This window comes from Orussus abietinus, unplaced genomic scaffold (genome assembly GCF_000612105.2).
Source record: "Orussus abietinus isolate OABI.00-Male unplaced genomic scaffold, Oabi_2.0 scaffold73, whole genome shotgun sequence".
In the NCBI taxonomy this organism is placed as follows: domain Eukaryota; kingdom Metazoa; phylum Arthropoda; class Insecta; order Hymenoptera; family Orussidae; genus Orussus; species Orussus abietinus.
In genome coordinates, this window is record NW_019394248.1 from 372,461 (window position 1) to 390,271 (window position 17,811).

General features: G+C 45.6%; 2 protein-coding genes across 3 annotated transcripts in view; one reads left to right on the forward strand and one right to left on the reverse strand.

The window, feature by feature from the left end:
* LOC105694827 (calcium/calmodulin-dependent 3',5'-cyclic nucleotide phosphodiesterase 1) overlaps nucleotides 1-17,811 on the reverse strand; it is a 73,771-nt gene that overhangs the window by 27,382 nt on the left and 28,578 nt on the right. The gene's annotated exons all lie outside the window — the stretch shown is intronic.
* Nucleotides 951-8,177, forward strand: LOC105694836. Its single transcript, XM_012415893.2, has 14 exons — nucleotides 951-1,226; nucleotides 1,317-1,442; nucleotides 1,637-2,056; nucleotides 2,188-2,443; nucleotides 2,781-2,976; nucleotides 3,082-3,234; nucleotides 3,356-3,472; nucleotides 4,513-4,685; nucleotides 5,236-5,684; nucleotides 6,067-6,309; nucleotides 6,380-6,565; nucleotides 6,846-7,101; nucleotides 7,346-7,688; nucleotides 7,914-8,177. Exons 1-14 carry the CDS (start codon nucleotides 966-968, stop codon nucleotides 8,044-8,046), a joined length of 3,312 nt encoding a protein of 1,103 aa, XP_012271316.2. The 5' UTR covers nucleotides 951-965; the 3' UTR covers nucleotides 8,047-8,177.

Sequence of the window (17,811 nt, forward strand, 5' to 3'; positions counted from 1 at the left end):
TGGCCTGCAAATTGTAAGGGATGCGCACCCCCGGAACAGCAAGATGGCCCTAATTGGCCATTTCGTGATGAAATTTAGAGGCCCCTTCGGACTTCGTAAACATCCACCCGAATACGTCCAGAGGGTTCTCATTTAATCGACTCGGAATTCGATGCGTCGCCATTTTTTTTTTTCACTAATTTTTCACACCCACCGAGAATAAAATAATTTCCGCAACTCCTTCATTCGTGCATTCTTTATCACTTACATAATACAAGTCCATTGGGAAGAACAGACCAATCGCTACCGAATACCTGTTTGGAGGTGATAAGGCGATAAAAAGCGCCGATAAAGCGCGCGTGGCGCTCTTCAAGGTACATCAGCCCTGCCCCAAGATGGAGGCGCTCGTATAAAAGCGGATGCACTCGGTTTTTATACTATCAGTGTACATTCTTTCCTCCGATGATCGCTGGATATCGATCAGGAGATCTGGATCGGTGGATTTCGTCCTCTCACTTTTTCTTTTTAGGAGGGAAAATGCGGACTTCTTCGAGCGCTCTAGGTTGGTGACGCGAAAATCTCGACGATATTCCATGGAAGAAAATGTCTAATAGTGAGATTATTTTTTTTTTTCCCACGCATTCAGGGAGCTCGAAGCTGTTCCTTGTCTTGGGAATCTGCTCGCTCTTCGCTGCCAATGTCAATGGCGAAAATTGGTGGCAGTCTATGTCGTTATACCAGATCTACCCTAGGAGCTTCCAAGACAGCGATGGAGATGGAGTGGGAGATCTGAAGGGTAAGATTCTTGCAACTCCTTTTTCGGGAATTATCTACGTTTTTTAATCTTTGGAAAGGGGAGGTAAATAAGTGAACTTTTCACTTTTAACCCGACGAATCTACGCTTTTCAGGTATACAGAGTAGGCTTTCCCATTTGCAAAATCTGAACGTCAACGCGATCTGGCTCTCGCCGATCTACAAGAGTCCCATGGTGGACTTTGGGTACGACATTTCGGATTTTCGGGCAATCGACCCAATTTTCGGCACGATGGAGGACTTCGAACAGTTGGTAGAAGCTGCTCACAAATTGTCCATCAAGATCATTATGGATTTCGTGCCGAACCACAGCTCCGACAAGCACGAATGGTTCGAGAAAAGCGTGAAAAGTCAGGACCCGTACAAGGACTATTTCGTGTGGCACAAAGGAAACACCACGAAGGATGGCAAGAAACATCCCCCCAATAACTGGGTGAGTTCCTCTCATTAAAGGATACGAAAGTGGCGTCAAAGAGCATAGAAATAAAATTGAAAAGAATTGATTTTGAAATACGCGAAACAGGTGAGCGTCTTCGGGGGCAAAGCCTGGACGTACCATGAAGAGAGGAAGGAATGGTACCTCCACCAATTCGCCAAAGAGCAGCCAGACCTCAATTTCTTCAACCCTAAAGTGGTCCAGGAGATGAAGGTACGCGTAAAATATTTTCTCCATACGAATTTTAGGGGATGAAATTTCCGAGAGTGAGAATAACGCTGGATGGGATATGTCACACCTTTCGGGAGTCGTGGAACCGATAGAAGACAATGATTGTATGAAATTACGGTGGTAAGTCCTCGATGTGGTCGACGATTTTTTTCTCTGAAATTCTCCCTGTTTTTTAGGACGTCCTTAAATTCTGGCTGGACAAAGGGGTGGACGGCTTCAGGATAGACGCGATTCCCCACCTCTTCGAGGACAAGGAGTTCAAGGATGAGCCCCTCACAGGATCGGACGACCCCAACAGCTATGGGTACACGGATCACATCTACACGAAGGACCTGCAGGAAACTTACGACATGGTGAAGGAATGGCGAAAGCTGATCGACGAGTACAGTAAAAAGGACAACGTACCTCGAATCATCATGACCGAGGCCTACACGAGTGTCAACCTGACCATGAAGTACTACGACTACGGATCGCACTTCCCCTTCAACTTTTGGCTGATCAACGAAATTGTCAACACGTCAAAAGCCGCCAACTTGAAGGAGGTGGTAGACAGGTGGATGAAGGAAATGCCAGAAAATGCAGTCGCCAATTGGGTGGTAAGTGCAGTTAAACGCGATTAACCCTCCCGGACAATAAGCAAATAAGTATTTTGGAGATGTTTGATAAACATCTTGACGTTTCATACGTACAGAATGAATATCTTTCATGTCACTTTAAATTCCTGCAGACCGGAAATCACGACAAGTCTAGATTGGCCACTCGTTTCGGAGAAGACAAAGCGAGAGCAATTACGGTGCTCTCGCTTTTGTTGCCGGGAGTTTGCGTGACTTACAATGGCGAGGAAATCGGCATGCAGGATACTTGGATCTCCTGGGAGGACACCAAGGATCCCCAGGGAATTAATGCCGGGAAGGAGAACTACTTGCAGAGCTCGAGGGATCCCCAGAGGACGCCCTTCCAGTGGAACAGCTCCACTTCGGCTGGTACCAATTTTCTACAATTTCCATGATTTCCATAATTTCCATAATTTTCATAATTTATCACAAGTTTTACAATCTTTACATTCTCCTCAATTCCGTAAATCACGGAATGATAAATATTGCGCAATCCGCGGATGCGGTCATTACTCGAATCACCCGAGGTGCAAATTAACGGAGAGAGCCACGACGATCATCATTTATTCATTATTATGGCTTTATTAAGTTGGATTTCTACCGAGAGAATTATTAATTGTCAAATTATCAAATTATCAAATTATCGACCGACGGTGAATTTCTTAATCGATGCGTTTCCCTTGGGAATTTTTTTTTTGTATTTCAGGATTCTCCACGAATAACGTGACGTGGCTTCCAGTCAATGAAAATTACGTTACGTTGAACTTGGCGGCGCAAATTGATAAGGAGGACTCTTATTACGAACATTATCGCAAGGCGAGGCAACTGCGAGATCTTAAGGCGGTAAGAGAGGGGAGTCTAATCACGAAGTCGTTCAGTGACAATGTCTTCGGTTTTGTCAGGTGAGATCGAGGAAAAATACATTGTTAAGAAAATTTCGAATCGCTGCATTGTTCTCGATTTGTCGATATTTATGAAAAATTATCGAAGAACTTTTTAATCCTTAGAGAGACCGACGACGAGGACGAGGAGATACGAAAAGTTTACGTCATAATCAATTTCTCTGACAAATCGGAACAGGTGAATTTGAACGAGTTTGATGATGTACCGAGCTCATTAAAAGTATATCAGTCGACTTCTAGAGAGGAAGCACCTCTGGTGTAAGTACGCATTCGTGTTCACTGAACGTAATTAATTGAACCCCTTGCTCAAATGAATCGAAATAATCCACGGAAAAAAAAAAAATGTCGATCATCAATGATTTTGAATTTCAATTTTCAGGGATTACGAAAAAGTTGACGTGCCAGCATTTAGCGCCGTAGTTTATGTCGGATCATCTATGGCAGTTTCCCCGAAATTGTTTATTATCCTCATCGCAGGATTTTTCGGCGTTTTCCTGCACTGAGGAAAGGTGTGAATTTCTTTTCAATATTTACCCAGTTTTTCTAGTAATTACAATATTAAGAAGAATTTTCTATATGTTTTAGATGGATTCCATTAGAGCTCGTCTTGAAGTTGAGGGAAACCCATTTGCTATGAACTGCCGACATACATATTTATATACAAATCGCTATGTAAATAAATTATTATCCCAATAATCGCAGGTGTAAATATGATCGTCCGTTTGTCAGAAATACTCCCCCAATACGTCGTGTACCTGCTTGTATAAATCTTCCATGTGAAAGGAAATAAACTTTCATTACTTTATGAAAAGTAATGACTACCCTCTCCCCTGAATTAATTGATAACACTACCAATCCCATTTTCCAATACCAACGTATCGAAAAGTACTATCGATGTGAGTACTCTTCCTCGATAAACAACATTCCCCCCTCCGTTTCTATGAAGTCCGACCAAGAGAAATCAGAATCCCTTATCAATATCCATTTTTACACCCACGATGCCGATGCTCTTATCACACCGAATAGGCGTCGCAACAATTTCATATTTCATGCCGATCTTCCCACGACTCTCGCGATAAATCGCACTAAAAAAAGAAATAGAAATTAAGGTGATCCGAAAATATGATATACATACAAAAAAAAAAACTCAAGTAATATTTCGATAATTAGTACCAACGAACCATTTTATAATAAAAAATAATCTGACTCGAAATTAAACCCGAATGAATAGGATGCGATGTTTCTTCGAAATTGCGCCAATTTATCTGAGTTCATTCGAGTAAATTAATTTAAAAAAAAAAAAAAACTTTTAACTAACGAAATATTCCTTTGCTTCGAATAATGCATTTTTCTCGGTGCAGTCTTACGAGATCCGCTTAATAATCGCGATAACACTGCCCCGTAACAATGTCCGGGAACCTCGGTGCAGGTTTGTTTCTAGATGCTCCTCCGCGCCGATAAGCGTATCTCTAATTCCGTTTTTCTTTTTTCCCGCGCGTTGCAATTCCTATATAAACCTGTTGATCCGTCGAGGAGGTTCGACTCGATGACGAAGATGAGCGCGAAATACATCGTGGGGATTATTTTGCTGGCGAGTTTCGCAGCCGGGGAGATAAAGAACAAAGGATGGTGGAAGAACACGATCTTCTATCAAATTTATCCCAGGAGCTTCCTGGACTCGAACAACGACGGAGTTGGTGATCTGAAAGGTGAGTTAGGGTCCTGTGATCCTCGAGGAATATTCGTTACGTATGATTAAAAAAAGAAAAAAAAAAATTCCATTCAATTGATTTTTTTCTCAGACGCCACCTCCATATCACCTTAAGGTAATGCGAACTTTTAAACGATTCGGTACACCCAGCTCGAAAAAAAATTTCATAAACGAGACCTTTGTGTCATTACACATACGGCGATATTTTGTTATACATTTTCTTTAATTCCCCCGAGATCGAGAAAATAACGATTAAAGTGTAAAAGTCTCGCGCTAAGACAGATTTAATTTCCCTGGTGGAAAAATCGTTTCCGAATCTTCACGACGTTGGATGAAAAATTTTTCCAGCAGCTTAAACATTTTCGTTTCATTAATCGTAAGTGGCCTAATTGGCGTCACGAAGTCGACAATGAATTACCAGGTCTGACTCATTTCCGTGACATAAGGAGTTACGTGAACAGGTGCACGAAGAGTGCGGTTGCACATTGTCGCGCAAGATATCCTCGCGAGTTGTCCTTTGAAAAATTAATTGTACCATCTAATTACAGGTATAACCAGCAAATTGGAGCACTTCGTTAACGCGGGGATCGGTGCGGTATGGCTGTCGCCGATTTTCCAAAGTCCCATGGTGGACTTCGGATACGATATTTCGGACTTTAAGGCGATCCATAAAGAGTTCGGCACCATGGCCGACTTCGAGGCCCTGACGAAGCGAGCTAAGGAACTGAACATCAAGGTGATCCTGGACCTGGTGCCGAACCACACCTCCGACAAACACGTCTGGTTCCAAAATGCACTTGCCGGCGACCAGAAATACCGGGATTACTACGTATGGAAAGCGGGAACCTCGAACAAACCCCCGAACAATTGGATAAGTGTCTTCAGCAACTCGGCATGGACATGTAACGACCCGACAAAACAATGCTACTTTCATCAGTTCGAGTACAGGCAGCCCGATCTGAACTACACCAACCCTGAGGTGCAGAAAGAGATGGAGGTGGGTCGTGCAAATGGTTAAATTAAGGCGATATGAAAATGGCACCCGAGTGTTCAATCATTAAAAAAAAAAAAAAAAAGACCGGGTGTACCGAATCGTTTGAAATTTCACCACGTGAGTATGGAAGCCCTGAAGAAGGTCCGAGCAGTCAGGAAATGTTCCCTTTTTAAATAAAAAATTAATAAAGAAGTTTGAAAAAAAAAAATGAAATTTCACGGGTGTCGGCATCTCCCTTGAGAGCTTCATATTTACAGGAGAGTGAAAAATATTGCAGGCGATTCGGCGCAGCCAGGTTAACAAATAATTTCAAGGAGACACTTTAGCGTCACCCTGAGTACAAGAAGCAACGAATGATAAGAATTATGAAAATTATTCTCGGTAGAGTGTCATCCTGTTTTGGCTGGCAAAAGGGGTGGACGGGTTCAGGGTGGACGCCGTTCCCCACTTGTACGAGGATGCGAAGTTCAGGGATGAGCCCAGATCGAGTGACACCACGGCCACTCCAGCTGATTACACGTATCTGGAGCATATATACACCAAGGACGATCCCAGGACATACGAGTTGGTCAAAAGCTGGAGGAAGGTCCTGGACGACTACGCCGACCAGAATGATGACGACGAAAAGGTATCCGAAGAGGTCCTGCTCTCAGCGGGAGTTCATATTTCATAATCGATAATCGATCGACTCCCCGCAGGTCATGATGACGGAAGCGTACACAGACTTGAAGAATACGACTAAGTACTACAAATTCGGGTCTCATATTCCCTTCAACTTCAAATTCATCACCGACGTCGACAACGAATCTAAGCCTAATGACTTCAAGGGAGTGATCGATTCCTGGATGAAGGAGGTTCCCGAGGGAGAGGTCGCTAACTGGGTGGTGAGAACTCGTCATCCGTCTCCTCGATCAGGATTTAATGGATATGAAACCCAAAGGTGTTATGAAAATAGTCATTCTATACACATCGAAACGTCAAAATGTTCATGAAACTATTCACTAGGACTTCCTCGATCACGTGTTAAATTTTTTCATGATTCGGCGCACGCCAATTTCTAGCAAAAGTTTTATATTTTGGATGATGTATATGGAATGAAGTTTCATGTCACCTAGAGTCAAGGAAAGTTGTATCGATTAAATGAAATGATTTTCCCCCGTGCAGATGGGAAATCACGACCGCAGTCGGACAGCATCCCGGTATCCCGGAAGAGGAGACCAGATGACAATGTTGGCCATGATCCTCCCAGGAGTGGCTGTCACATATTACGGGGAGGAGATCGGGATGCTGGACAAGACCGACATATCCTGGGAGGACACGCAGGACCCTCAGGCTTGTAACGCCGGCAAGGATAAGTACCAGTCCAGGTCGAGAGATCCGAACAGGACTCCTTTCCAGTGGGACAACACCACCAACGCAGGTGAACATGGTGTATTCCACATCCCGTTTCCATTTTCCCCCCAAAAAAAAATCTTTCCAACCAAAAAGGAATACCAATTCTTCTCCAAACCAAGAGACACCATTCCTGCAAAGAGGTTTGCCCTCGCACGGAGGGGAAAAAAAAAAAGTTGCTCGTCTCAAAGAAATATGCATGTGATAACAAGATCCTTCGAACATGTCCAATGTCGATCGGATGCATTTATCCGATGCGATGTCATCCGCAGGGTTTAACAATGGTGCCAAACCGTGGATCCCGGTGAATAGCAACTACAAGGAGCTGAACTTGAAGAATCAGCAGGAGGATGCCATCTCGCACTTCAAGGTCTACCAGACCCTGTCGAATCTGAAGGCCACGTCTCCAGTTCTTCAACATGGCTCTTACGAAGTCGTAGTCTTCAACAGCACCGACGTGCTCGGGGTGATTCGAGAGTACGAGGGAGATTGCATCGTCCTGCTCATCAACTTCAACGACGCCAAAAACGAGACCGTCAGTCTGAACAACCACGTCGGCAATTGCAAGAGCTTCAAGGTGGAGACCGCAAGTGTGGATTCTCCTGTTCAGGCTGGGTAAGTAATCGCAAATCGTTTCCAGTGTTTCATTTTAAAAATTGAATCCGCCCACTTTCACGGCGACCGTAATTCCCCGTCATCAAATTGGCAGATCTTGAAAATGTCCTTTCAATTAATCCGCGAGATAAAGAAACTTGCCAAGATCGCAAGTGTCGTTAATTCCATAATTTTCCCCCGATGGAGCGAAATTTTATTAGATAATATCCGTTTTTTTTGTTCTAGGACGGAAGTGGATTTGCAGGTGACGGTCCCCAAGAAAGCGGCACTCGTGTTATCATCGTCGGGTGCAGCCTCTCTGAAGGCTCTGATAATGATCTCTGTACCCCTAACCGCGTTATCGAGGCTGATCCTATAAGAGTCCGACCAATCTGTGTACATATGTGTAGATGTGTCTTTAGATAAAAGTCCCTCCGAGGAGGAATGAAATTCCGACATTTTTATCGGGGGGTGAATTTCGATTGATAAAGACAATCGCGGGGCGAGTGACAAGGATTTCTTATTTCGCCTAAAAGCGTAAGGTTACCGGAATACATTTAACTACCGGAAGAGGATCCCTGAACGAAGAGAGCAAATTCGAGTTCCTTTGGCCAATCTATCCGTCGGGCCCTCCTAAGGAATATAAATGCGAAGAGTTGGCATTGCAAATCCTTCATTGGATTTTCCAAGTGCGACGGGGAGTCCCTCCCCTGGAAATCTAGGGGATTCCCTCCGGGGGATGCCCTCCTAGGGGAACCCGAGGGAATGTGTTTCGAAGAGGAGGATCGCTTCTTTTCCCTCTCCTAGTGGCGGAAAGGCGTGCAATAAATATATCGCACCATTAAATAATCGACGTGGCCAGCCTCTTTTCAGCGACGAGGGTATTAATAATTGGCAAACGATATGCAAAAATCGAGGGAAGAGAGAAAAAAAAGAAAAAAAAAGAGGGAAGAAATGGCGACGCTTCAACGGCTTTGCGCGCTGCTTGGGAAATGGCGGCACAAAGGGAAAGCAATTTCTCCGAGAGCTGAAAGAGTTGCCGCGGAACTCGGGGAAAAATTGCGGCCAAAGGGGAACGCTTTACCTTTAGCGAGTCGAAAGCTTTCCTTTTATCCGACTGTCTGTCTCTTACGAGGAAGAATAATAATTGAAGGCCCGACCGGAAAGAGACACGGGAAGAATGTTTCGGAGCTCTTGACATTTCGAGGCATCCCTTGAATCGTCTTGATATTTGGACTTGAAGGACCACTTTTTTATACAATGGCACGGATTTTTACATTCCAAGATCGTTCTCTATATCATTTAATTGTCAAGCGAATGTTTCTACATCTTTTTTTTCCTTCAAAGTCCAAAGACCCCGCCTAACATATCCACCGCGTTCTTCCCCCTAAACATGAGAAACGCTTCGCATTTCCCAGGAATTGATTTTTTTTCCTCTTCCCCCCCCTAAATGAAATTTTCGATATTCGTCCCCAGGAACCGGAGAACCTCCCGAGGATTGAAAAGGGGTCCATCCTCTCGCAGCTGCTCTTCCAATAAAATCTCGACTTTCATTCCGCCGAGGCGCGTACAATAAAGCACAATATCGGCGCAGAGATTGTTGAAAGCGAATGGGAAAAAAAAAAAAAAGATGATATGCATCGCCCTTACTTATAATCGTTTGCCCAGTTTGGAGAGAAGCTCTATAAATTATAAATATCAATGACATTATATTTATTAATATTTAATATCACCTTTTATACACACAGTATGTCCCTTTTGTAACACCTTAACTCGTATTTACTTGTGCTCTGTCGAAATAGGATTTTCCTCTTTCTGGGAATGTTCCCTTTCCTCGGTATAAGAGAGACAATGCGAACTAATTATTTTCCTCGTATCAGGGTGCACAGGATTGCGGGGGTGGCTTCAACTTTCGCCATTGTCAATGCCCAGAGAGAATGGGAATTCTCCTCGTGTTGACACGCCGGGGTTTGGATCGAAAGTTTTCGACACAGTTACGTGAAACTTCCGAAATAGACACCGCCTTGCAGACCGATAAGAACACCGATAACAACATATTTCTCTTTAAACGAAGTTACTTCTCACGGAATTCAATAATCTTTTCTCAACGTGGAAAGAAACGCGAGTGCACTTTTCTGAAAGTTAAATCGATTTTCCAACATTGGTCAATTAATTTCACCTCTGCCGATTATCGCAATGCCGAGAGTAATTGTAGCTTGTCGAGGATTTTCGGTAATTTTCAGGATCCACGAAAAGCCCCTCGAAAATTGTTCACGCGGGGAAATGCGATTACCACGAGGAGCCCACTTTCCATTTTTCGAACGCGTCCATATTTAATCTTGGCAATTGAATTTAATCTCTTCATATTATTGCGCCCTAATTTATGAATAATTGCAGTTTATCGGAAATGAATGTTTCTCCTAATTTCTAGGATCCGCATAATTTTCCGCAGGATCGAGAGACAAGAGATTCTTCAGGATCCTATCCCATTAAGGTTATTATCCAATCGAGGTATAATTCTGATTAAGGTTATCCGAGCTATCAGTCAGCTCTCGCGTCCCTCGTAAATCTTAATTAAAGAATAAGTTCCACCCCCCTCTCTAATGCAAGTGAAGAATTTCAGGAAAAAAAAGAGTTTCCCGCAAAGTCCGAGATTGATCTCTCGGAAAAACCGTGAAAATGCGATTTTCAATTGTTAACGCTTTTCGCGGCGAGTAAAATTTCTTCTTATGACTGGGAGTTCTTTTTCTGCCGGTGGGAAAGTTGTCGCAACGCCATGTATTTTCCCGAGGGAAAATCGAAGTCTCTAGGATCGGCTCTGACGGCTTCGTCACTTTTTGCATAGATACGGGGATGAACACTTGTCGATCCTGATTCAATTATACCAACGGGCATGCGGCTGTCATTTTTTTCCCTCTAACCATTTCCCCGTCATCGATCCGACAGGAATTTCGGACCAATAATCGACCATCAAATTTCGGGAAAGTCTGGAAAATCGAATGGAAATATTCCACCCAACAACCCCATTCGGAAAAGCTCTTCGGGATGTTCGACGTCATTGATTTACGTAACGACATGGCTTTAGGTATCGCGGCACAATGGGTCCATTATCATTCACGACAAGCGCAACGAGAGATGCGCATATTTCCCCAGTTATCTGCAATTGCACGGCGAAGTGGCGGTAGGAATTATTCCAAAGCAAAAAAACGTCCATTTACATATCCGGTTATTTTATCCCTTACACTTTGTATGCAAAATTTCACATTTTTAATATTTCACATTTTGCGTTTCGATATTTTACACATTTGCATCTTGAAGCTCACCCCGGTGTTCCGCGATACGTTTCACCTGATGCATGCAACTTTTTGAAATTCCATATTCCATAATTTGAAAAATCGCGACGCACCCTGGACGTGCAAGCAGGGACGGTTCAATTGCGGGGACCAGAGGGGGTGTACGTAGCCTGTACCGAGGCTCTAAAAATATCCAATAAACGTGCGGCAGTATCGCGGTATCGCGTTTCATGCATTTCATGGCGTGGCGGCGCATAGCTCCCCATACGAGTCCATAAAAAAGAGTCGCAAATTTCCCCTACCGTATACTTTGATCCCCATAAATTCGAAAGAAGCGGCTAATAAACCTCCCTCCGCGTCTTGCGATAACAATCGTAAAAATTTCCTCTGCACCTGTCGACCAGTGCTTCCTATCGGGAAATCCTGGAACTGATACGGGATAACTCGAAAGGGGTGCAACCCGAGATTTTCCCCTTAAAGGGGCGAATTTTGTGAAATCTTCAAGCCTCATGAGAACCACGTGGTTCCTTACGACCTCCCATAAACACGTGGTGGAGTGTCAAACAATTCGGCGCACTCGGTTTGGAGAATAGTTCAATAAGTATTGTGACATTAATACAAATAAATTGACCCTTTCGTATCACCTTAGGGTCAAGGGGGGAGTCTGGTTATTTTTCATTGCGTTTTCATTCGATCGGAATAACCTGGAATTAATCGGACGCAACGTTTCCTCGTAATCGTGACGATTTTCTCGAGTTCATTCGAGTGAAAGAATTACTCCTCGGATCGAGAAAATATCTCTTCGGCCACTGTTCGAGGAAGCATTTCTTCGGTTCAATGAATTCTAATTTTTTTTTCCTTTTTTCTTTTCTCTCCCGTAGGGTTAAAAAAGGGGACGTTTAATTCCCCCAGGAAGGTCCCACTTTCCCAGCGATTATTCCCGGATCACCAACTGCATCGTCTCTCCTTCCAGTCCGATTTCCAATATTCAAGCACATTCCCCGAGATCGATCGGACGTAATCCCGAAGCAACCGAGGATGATTAATTTAATTAGCTATGGGATCGATCCAAGACGGCGAGATTATTACCCGTAACGAGAAGGATCACGTATCCCATACGAGAGGCGAATTTGTCGCCATCGAGGGTCCTCACACTTGCAAAAAGATACCCCATCGAATTATTAAAATCGTTTCTCGAGCAAACAATAGAATATGGTCATTCTATGACAACCAAATATTCCATTGATTGAACTTTTTTGGTTAATAACGTTCGGTCGATCGCGTCAAATGTTACGAGGGACCGCGTCAAATCATGACGATTTATTCCACGTAAATAATTATTCTTCGAATTGACAAAATATCCCTCCCGTCGATTTTCTCAAGTGTGGGAAATTTTTCTTTCTCGCGCTTCTACTTTCCCCGATTTATCGTAAGATACTTCGGCGTTTCCAATGGGCGTCGCGACGCCGATGCTTATCACCGCCTCGGGACCGAGTAAGCGGTATCAGAAATTACTCCACGGATAATGAGCCTGTATTACCGCAAATTGGATAAGTGCATGCCGGCGTGTATACGATAATTCGTTGGAATTTCACGTGAGGCGTAATCATCGATTCGCGTGTTCTGCATTCTTCCATTGATCGGTGCAACGAGATGCACGCGATAGGTCTATGCACTCCCCCCTCCTTATTAATCACAATTTCGCAAAACCGACCACCACCATTACCGGATTTCATCGCCTGGATTTTTTCCTCATATTCTTATCTTAATCAAAAAAGCGTTCCAGGTCCGTCACATAGTGAATAATACCTTCATATACGTGCTTCGTGAATTTTTTCGCGTGAATCTTTTTTTAACGGTGCAAGAGGGACTGCGTGGGAAATGTACGTATGATAAAAAAAAATTAAAAAATCATTTGGAGCTCCGAAGAAGTACACGTTGAAGTATGACTTCGTCTCTTGGGAAGTTAGGACATGGACGAGTAGTCGGACGCGGAGGCTGAGGAGATTATGCAAATTCGGAGCCAGAGGCACGGTACGAGATTCGATTTGCCGAGCGCACCGTAAATGCGATGGAATATTTGAAAACAGTAAATACATTCCACGGTAGGGATAAATTGAAGTAAGCGAGCCGATCTATAACATCCCTTGTCGAAAACCTCAGTTTTGGTTTCCTTCCGACCGATTAAAAAAAAAAAATTACGGAATAATAAATTTATTAAACATGAACCCGGGATAAATTGAAGTAACCGAGCCGGCATGTATAACTTTGTCTCTCGACAAGTTGCTCAGACCCCGAAGCAACGTCAGCTGCGGATGTCATGCAAATCGGAGGATGAGACGCACCGAGGAATTATATTTGCGGCAGAAATATGACGGTATATTTGACAAGAATAAACATATTAAATATACACGAGGGATAAATTGGGCCAGCGGAGTCGTTATCCGCCATTGCTCCTAAAGGCGTAATCAAAGGATCGATCCATATACATGAAAATAATAAGATTTTTCTCCAAACAGCCTTTGATGTACGTCTTGCAAATCGGAGCAAGAAGCGATCCCAGGAATTCGATTCGCCAGCCGAGTGCGACGAAATATTTGACAATTGACAGCAATTAAGGCCGCGAAGCGAAGACACGAGGTCTTGACCTCCTCCGAGATTCCATGACAAGGGTTAATAGGCAGACCAAACGACGACTAATCGATCCTTGCGATTTATCAATATCGACCTCTGATTAATCAAAACAATAAAAATAACTATTGTTTAGGACCTCTGGTCCCCTTTTCGATTAAAAGGTTTGTACGTACCCACTGGGCGTGATTTTAGAATATGACGAATTTTGGAGCGCAGAGACGAGATAGTCTCGTCTATCGTTAGTTTAGGGTCAAGGAGTCATACCTATGACGTAGCTGTATCCGTCGAGGGTAAGGACGCACTTCCTGGTGGCCGGAGTCCCGGTGATGTTGGGGATGATCCTCCGGGATACGCGCCTCGCCCCGCAAGACGCCCCGCCGGCTCCCGGGTCAGAGTGGCACTTGTGCACGGGGTCCTTGCCTTGCCTGGACATCTTTCAGCAGCCCCTACGTCCTTGCGACCGCCATTTCTCGGCGTCGTTCCCTAGGGACCTCCAGCCCCTCCTCGGGGAGCCCCAATTCCGCGCCCCTTCCCTCGGCATTATCGTCCAACCAATCTAAAGGTGCGAGTTTCGCCCTCGACCTCGCTAAAGCGGCCCCGAGAGTCCTTCGGGCATGGATCCCGAGGGATCGCGATGATCCTCTGGACGGGACCTCTTGTCATCCAGGATTGTTCCAAAATTCCGCTTTTTTGTGGAAAAATCTGGATTTTCAAGGAGATTCTTCGGCAGTCCTGCTTCCCCCGTTCCTTCATAAGGTCAGTAAAAGCCTTCGGTTTTCAGTTTAGGCTCCTGCGGGAGGTCCTGTCGGGATCTCTTCAAGGATCTCGTAGGAGGGACGACCCTTGTTATTCGTCCTCTTTCCTCGGTTCTTCGGAATGGTCCTTCGCATCCAGATCGAAGGACGAAATGCACCTTCAAGGGAAAAACAGGATCGCCAGGGTCCAGGCACTCTCCTCTCCCCAGGACCTGGACTCGACAACGAAGTCCTGGAATTCTCTCGTCTCGACTTCCGGGAATATCTTCCTTTTCCTCCTTTTCTTTTTTCTCTCTTCCTGGTCCTTCCAGCCTCCCTTAAAGCCGCGGAGTCCTCTTGCCCGGCACTTCGCGAGAGAGCCTCTTCGTTCCCTCTCGCGGGAGGAGTAAACGAGATTCGCGAATCTCCTCGAATCCCGTGTCTCTCCCGAGGGAACGAGCCTCCGAGGTTGGAACTACTTTTACAGCCCCGAGCGGTCCTCCGAGGACTCGGAATCGAACCTCGACCTCGCTTATCGAGGATCAAGGAATCGGCCCCTCTCCCATAACTCTGCCTTACTGACGAAACTCGAGTATGAGCTCTTTCAAATAAATTTCAAAATTCCGAACTAACCTCCAAGCCGGTCTTTGCAGGTTTATCTTTGGTTAATGACCTCCTCGAATCCCGCAAACTGCTCCATGTAAACGTACTCCGCCATTCATAACCCCAACAAAGAGGCGAGTTGCGCATCCAGATATCCAGTCAAAACAAACAGTCCTTAGGTCCTCTTTATCGCTATCTCGATTGTCGCTACCGCACTGTAGGGACCCCTTCGATTGTTCCCTCCGTGACGCGAGTTTACGACGTGGTTAAAATACGCTAACGCGAGACCGACATCGGTGAGCCGGCTTCCGACGTTACCAACCGCGCGACGCCGGGGGCGGCCGCGACCGTTACCCATGCGACCTCCCAGTCGCGTCATGAAACTACTCTTTTATTTACTTTATAGCGGTAATCATCGGCCTCTGGAATTTCTTCCCGTCTACTTCCCTCTTGCAATTCTACGACCTGCGTTCCCTGCGTGGCTCTCTCGTTGATGGGCGCCGGTAGAATGAGCCGGTTGCGGGCCCGTGACGTCACTGCGCTGAATGGTTGCGCGCTGGGTCACGTGGATGCGGGTCCACGACGTCACCGAGCCGGGTCACGTGGATGCGGGCCCGCGACGTCACTGCGGACCCGTGACGTCACCGCGCCGGTTAACTGCGCATCGGATCGCGGTCCCTTAACCTCGTTTCCGCCTACCGAAACTTCAAACGAACTCAAAATCAAGTTTCCCAGTGAATTATAGGTTACCGATCTCGAGGAGTACCGAGGTAATGGCTTATGTCCACTTTTTAATCGACAGTTCTGGGAGGTCGCTGGGTGGCGCCGGTACCGGGGCCAGTGGTACACCCGTGGGTACGGCCAGCCGGGTGGCGAATACGCGTGCGGTCGGACGCGCGCGGAGAACGGGCACGTGCGAGCCGGGCCGCGGCAGCGCTACAACTGAGCCATTCCAATCCTCTCCAGACTTCCAGAGTCCGACACCCCTCGGCCCCGCGAGCCGGCAACCCTGCGCCCTGCCCCAACCCGACGCGCTCTTTCTCTCTCGCGCGCCCGCCGACCTCCCTCCGCCCCTCTCACTCGCTCTCGCTCGCCTCGCCCGCACCTTCCGATCTCGGCCGCCCTCTCTCTCCCACCCGCACTCAAGGGATATGCGCTTCTCACTCTACCCGCGACATTAGAAAATTGACGACGAATCGATCCTCCGGAATTATGCAAGAGGGGGGGACGACTTTAAGACGGGGATTTGGACCTCCATAACCACGCGTTAATATTCCAAATTATTCGGTGCATCCGGCTTGGAGAAAAGTTTTGCAGATTTATTGATCTTCTGTGTATATGTAGAATGACCCTTTGATATCACCTTAAGAGGTACAAATGGATCTCGCGAAGGATCTCACCTAGTGAGATTTCCACGGATTTCATCTTTTCTTTTTTTTTTCTCTCTTTTTCCTTTGAACGTATAAATTCCCGACAATTTCTAGTTTATATTCAAATGGACGCTCGGCCATTTCGGATTGTGCCGCTGCTCTTTCCCTCGATTTTCCTTCCTACCCTCCCCCACCACCCACCACCCACCTGGTGCTCTCGACACTACCGCCTGCAGCCACATTTTGCACGGCGCAAACCGCACGTTTCAGGCGTAACACGAGCTCTGATGAAATATCGTTATACGTGCACGACACACGGATGACAGATCTAATATCGGACTCTTCGTTTGACATATGGATTAATCAAATCATTAATAAATTCCGCCGCGAAGGGGATTAATTGAAAAATTGATCATCGCGAGGGAATAAATTCAAAGATCGATCAGCGAGATGAAATTGTTTGAGAAAATCGATCATGGCAATTAATTCAATAATTGGTCATAGCGAAAGAATAAATTCGATGGTTGACCGAAGAGCTCTCCGGGTGAGTTTTTCGCATTAATTCGCGCTGATTTGCAAAAAGAAAATAGGTAAAAAAATTCGTAAGTAGGTCAGGTCGGCAAAATAACGTCCTTCCGGCGAATGTGGAGCGAGAATGCCGCGTAAAACGCTGCCGGATGTCTCGGACACCTCGTAATTCGACGTAATTATTCCAATTATTTTTTAATGGCACATTCTCGAAAATATGCACCCCTCATTTTCCCAACCATAAGAGAAAATCCTCTGGAACGCATTATGCGGACACAGGATGCCCTCGTCGAGTCCCCCGTAAAACAAGTGTCGAACCGCGAAGCAGACTTGGCGATTTACGGCTTAAAGACGCCCTTAAAGTCCGAGTGCACCCTGGGATGCGGTTTTATATCCCTGCATGCACTTAGGTCGGAGAGCTTCGTACCAGGAGAAAAAAAGTAATCTGGAAAATGTAAAGATTATTATTTCCGTCAGCGTAACAACAAAGCCTTTCGCTCCTCGAGTCCGTAAAAATGGCTGATAAATATCTGTAACGATTCTCCACTTATTCCATTTTATTTCCTTTTATCCGATTTATCAAAGAGTTTATCCGCGATCGGCTGCACTTCCGGCCTGGTACCAGGGTCCTTCCGGTAATTTTTCACCCCCGCGATCAATCTCCGTCCCTCCTGATAAGCCCAGAGATATATGTATAAAACATGTCCGGACTTATCGGCGGATCCGCCGTTAGCATTAAATGCTTTACGGACAGTTAATAATTCCACCTCGGAGACCTTTTCATTATATCGCGCTTTTCGGGCCGTAAACGGGCATCGGTCGGTCGTAAACTGGAAATTGTCACCGCGTCGCCGGTGGGGTGGTTTCGGTAGGGGACGAAAGGGAAAGGGGGTTGATCGTCTCCTACAGGAACCGGCGATACAACCCCCGACAGAAAGTAATCCCTTAAACCTACGTGAACCTTGGGGAAATAAAATTAAAC

What these genes read in the sequence shown, in the direction of transcription:
- LOC105694836 (XM_012415893.2), top strand. Translation starts at nt 966, where the DNA reads ATGGTGGACTTTGGGTACGACATTTCGGATTTTCGGGCAATCGACCCA. An exon ending in GAACAGCTCCACTTCGGCTG is followed by an intron (nt 2,444 to 2,780) that starts GTACCAATTTTC and finishes TTTGTATTTCAG; the next exon opens with GATTCTCCACGAATAACGTG. An exon ending in GGACAACACCACCAACGCAG is followed by an intron (nt 7,102 to 7,345) that starts GTGAACATGGTG and finishes TGTCATCCGCAG; the next exon opens with GGTTTAACAATGGTGCCAAA.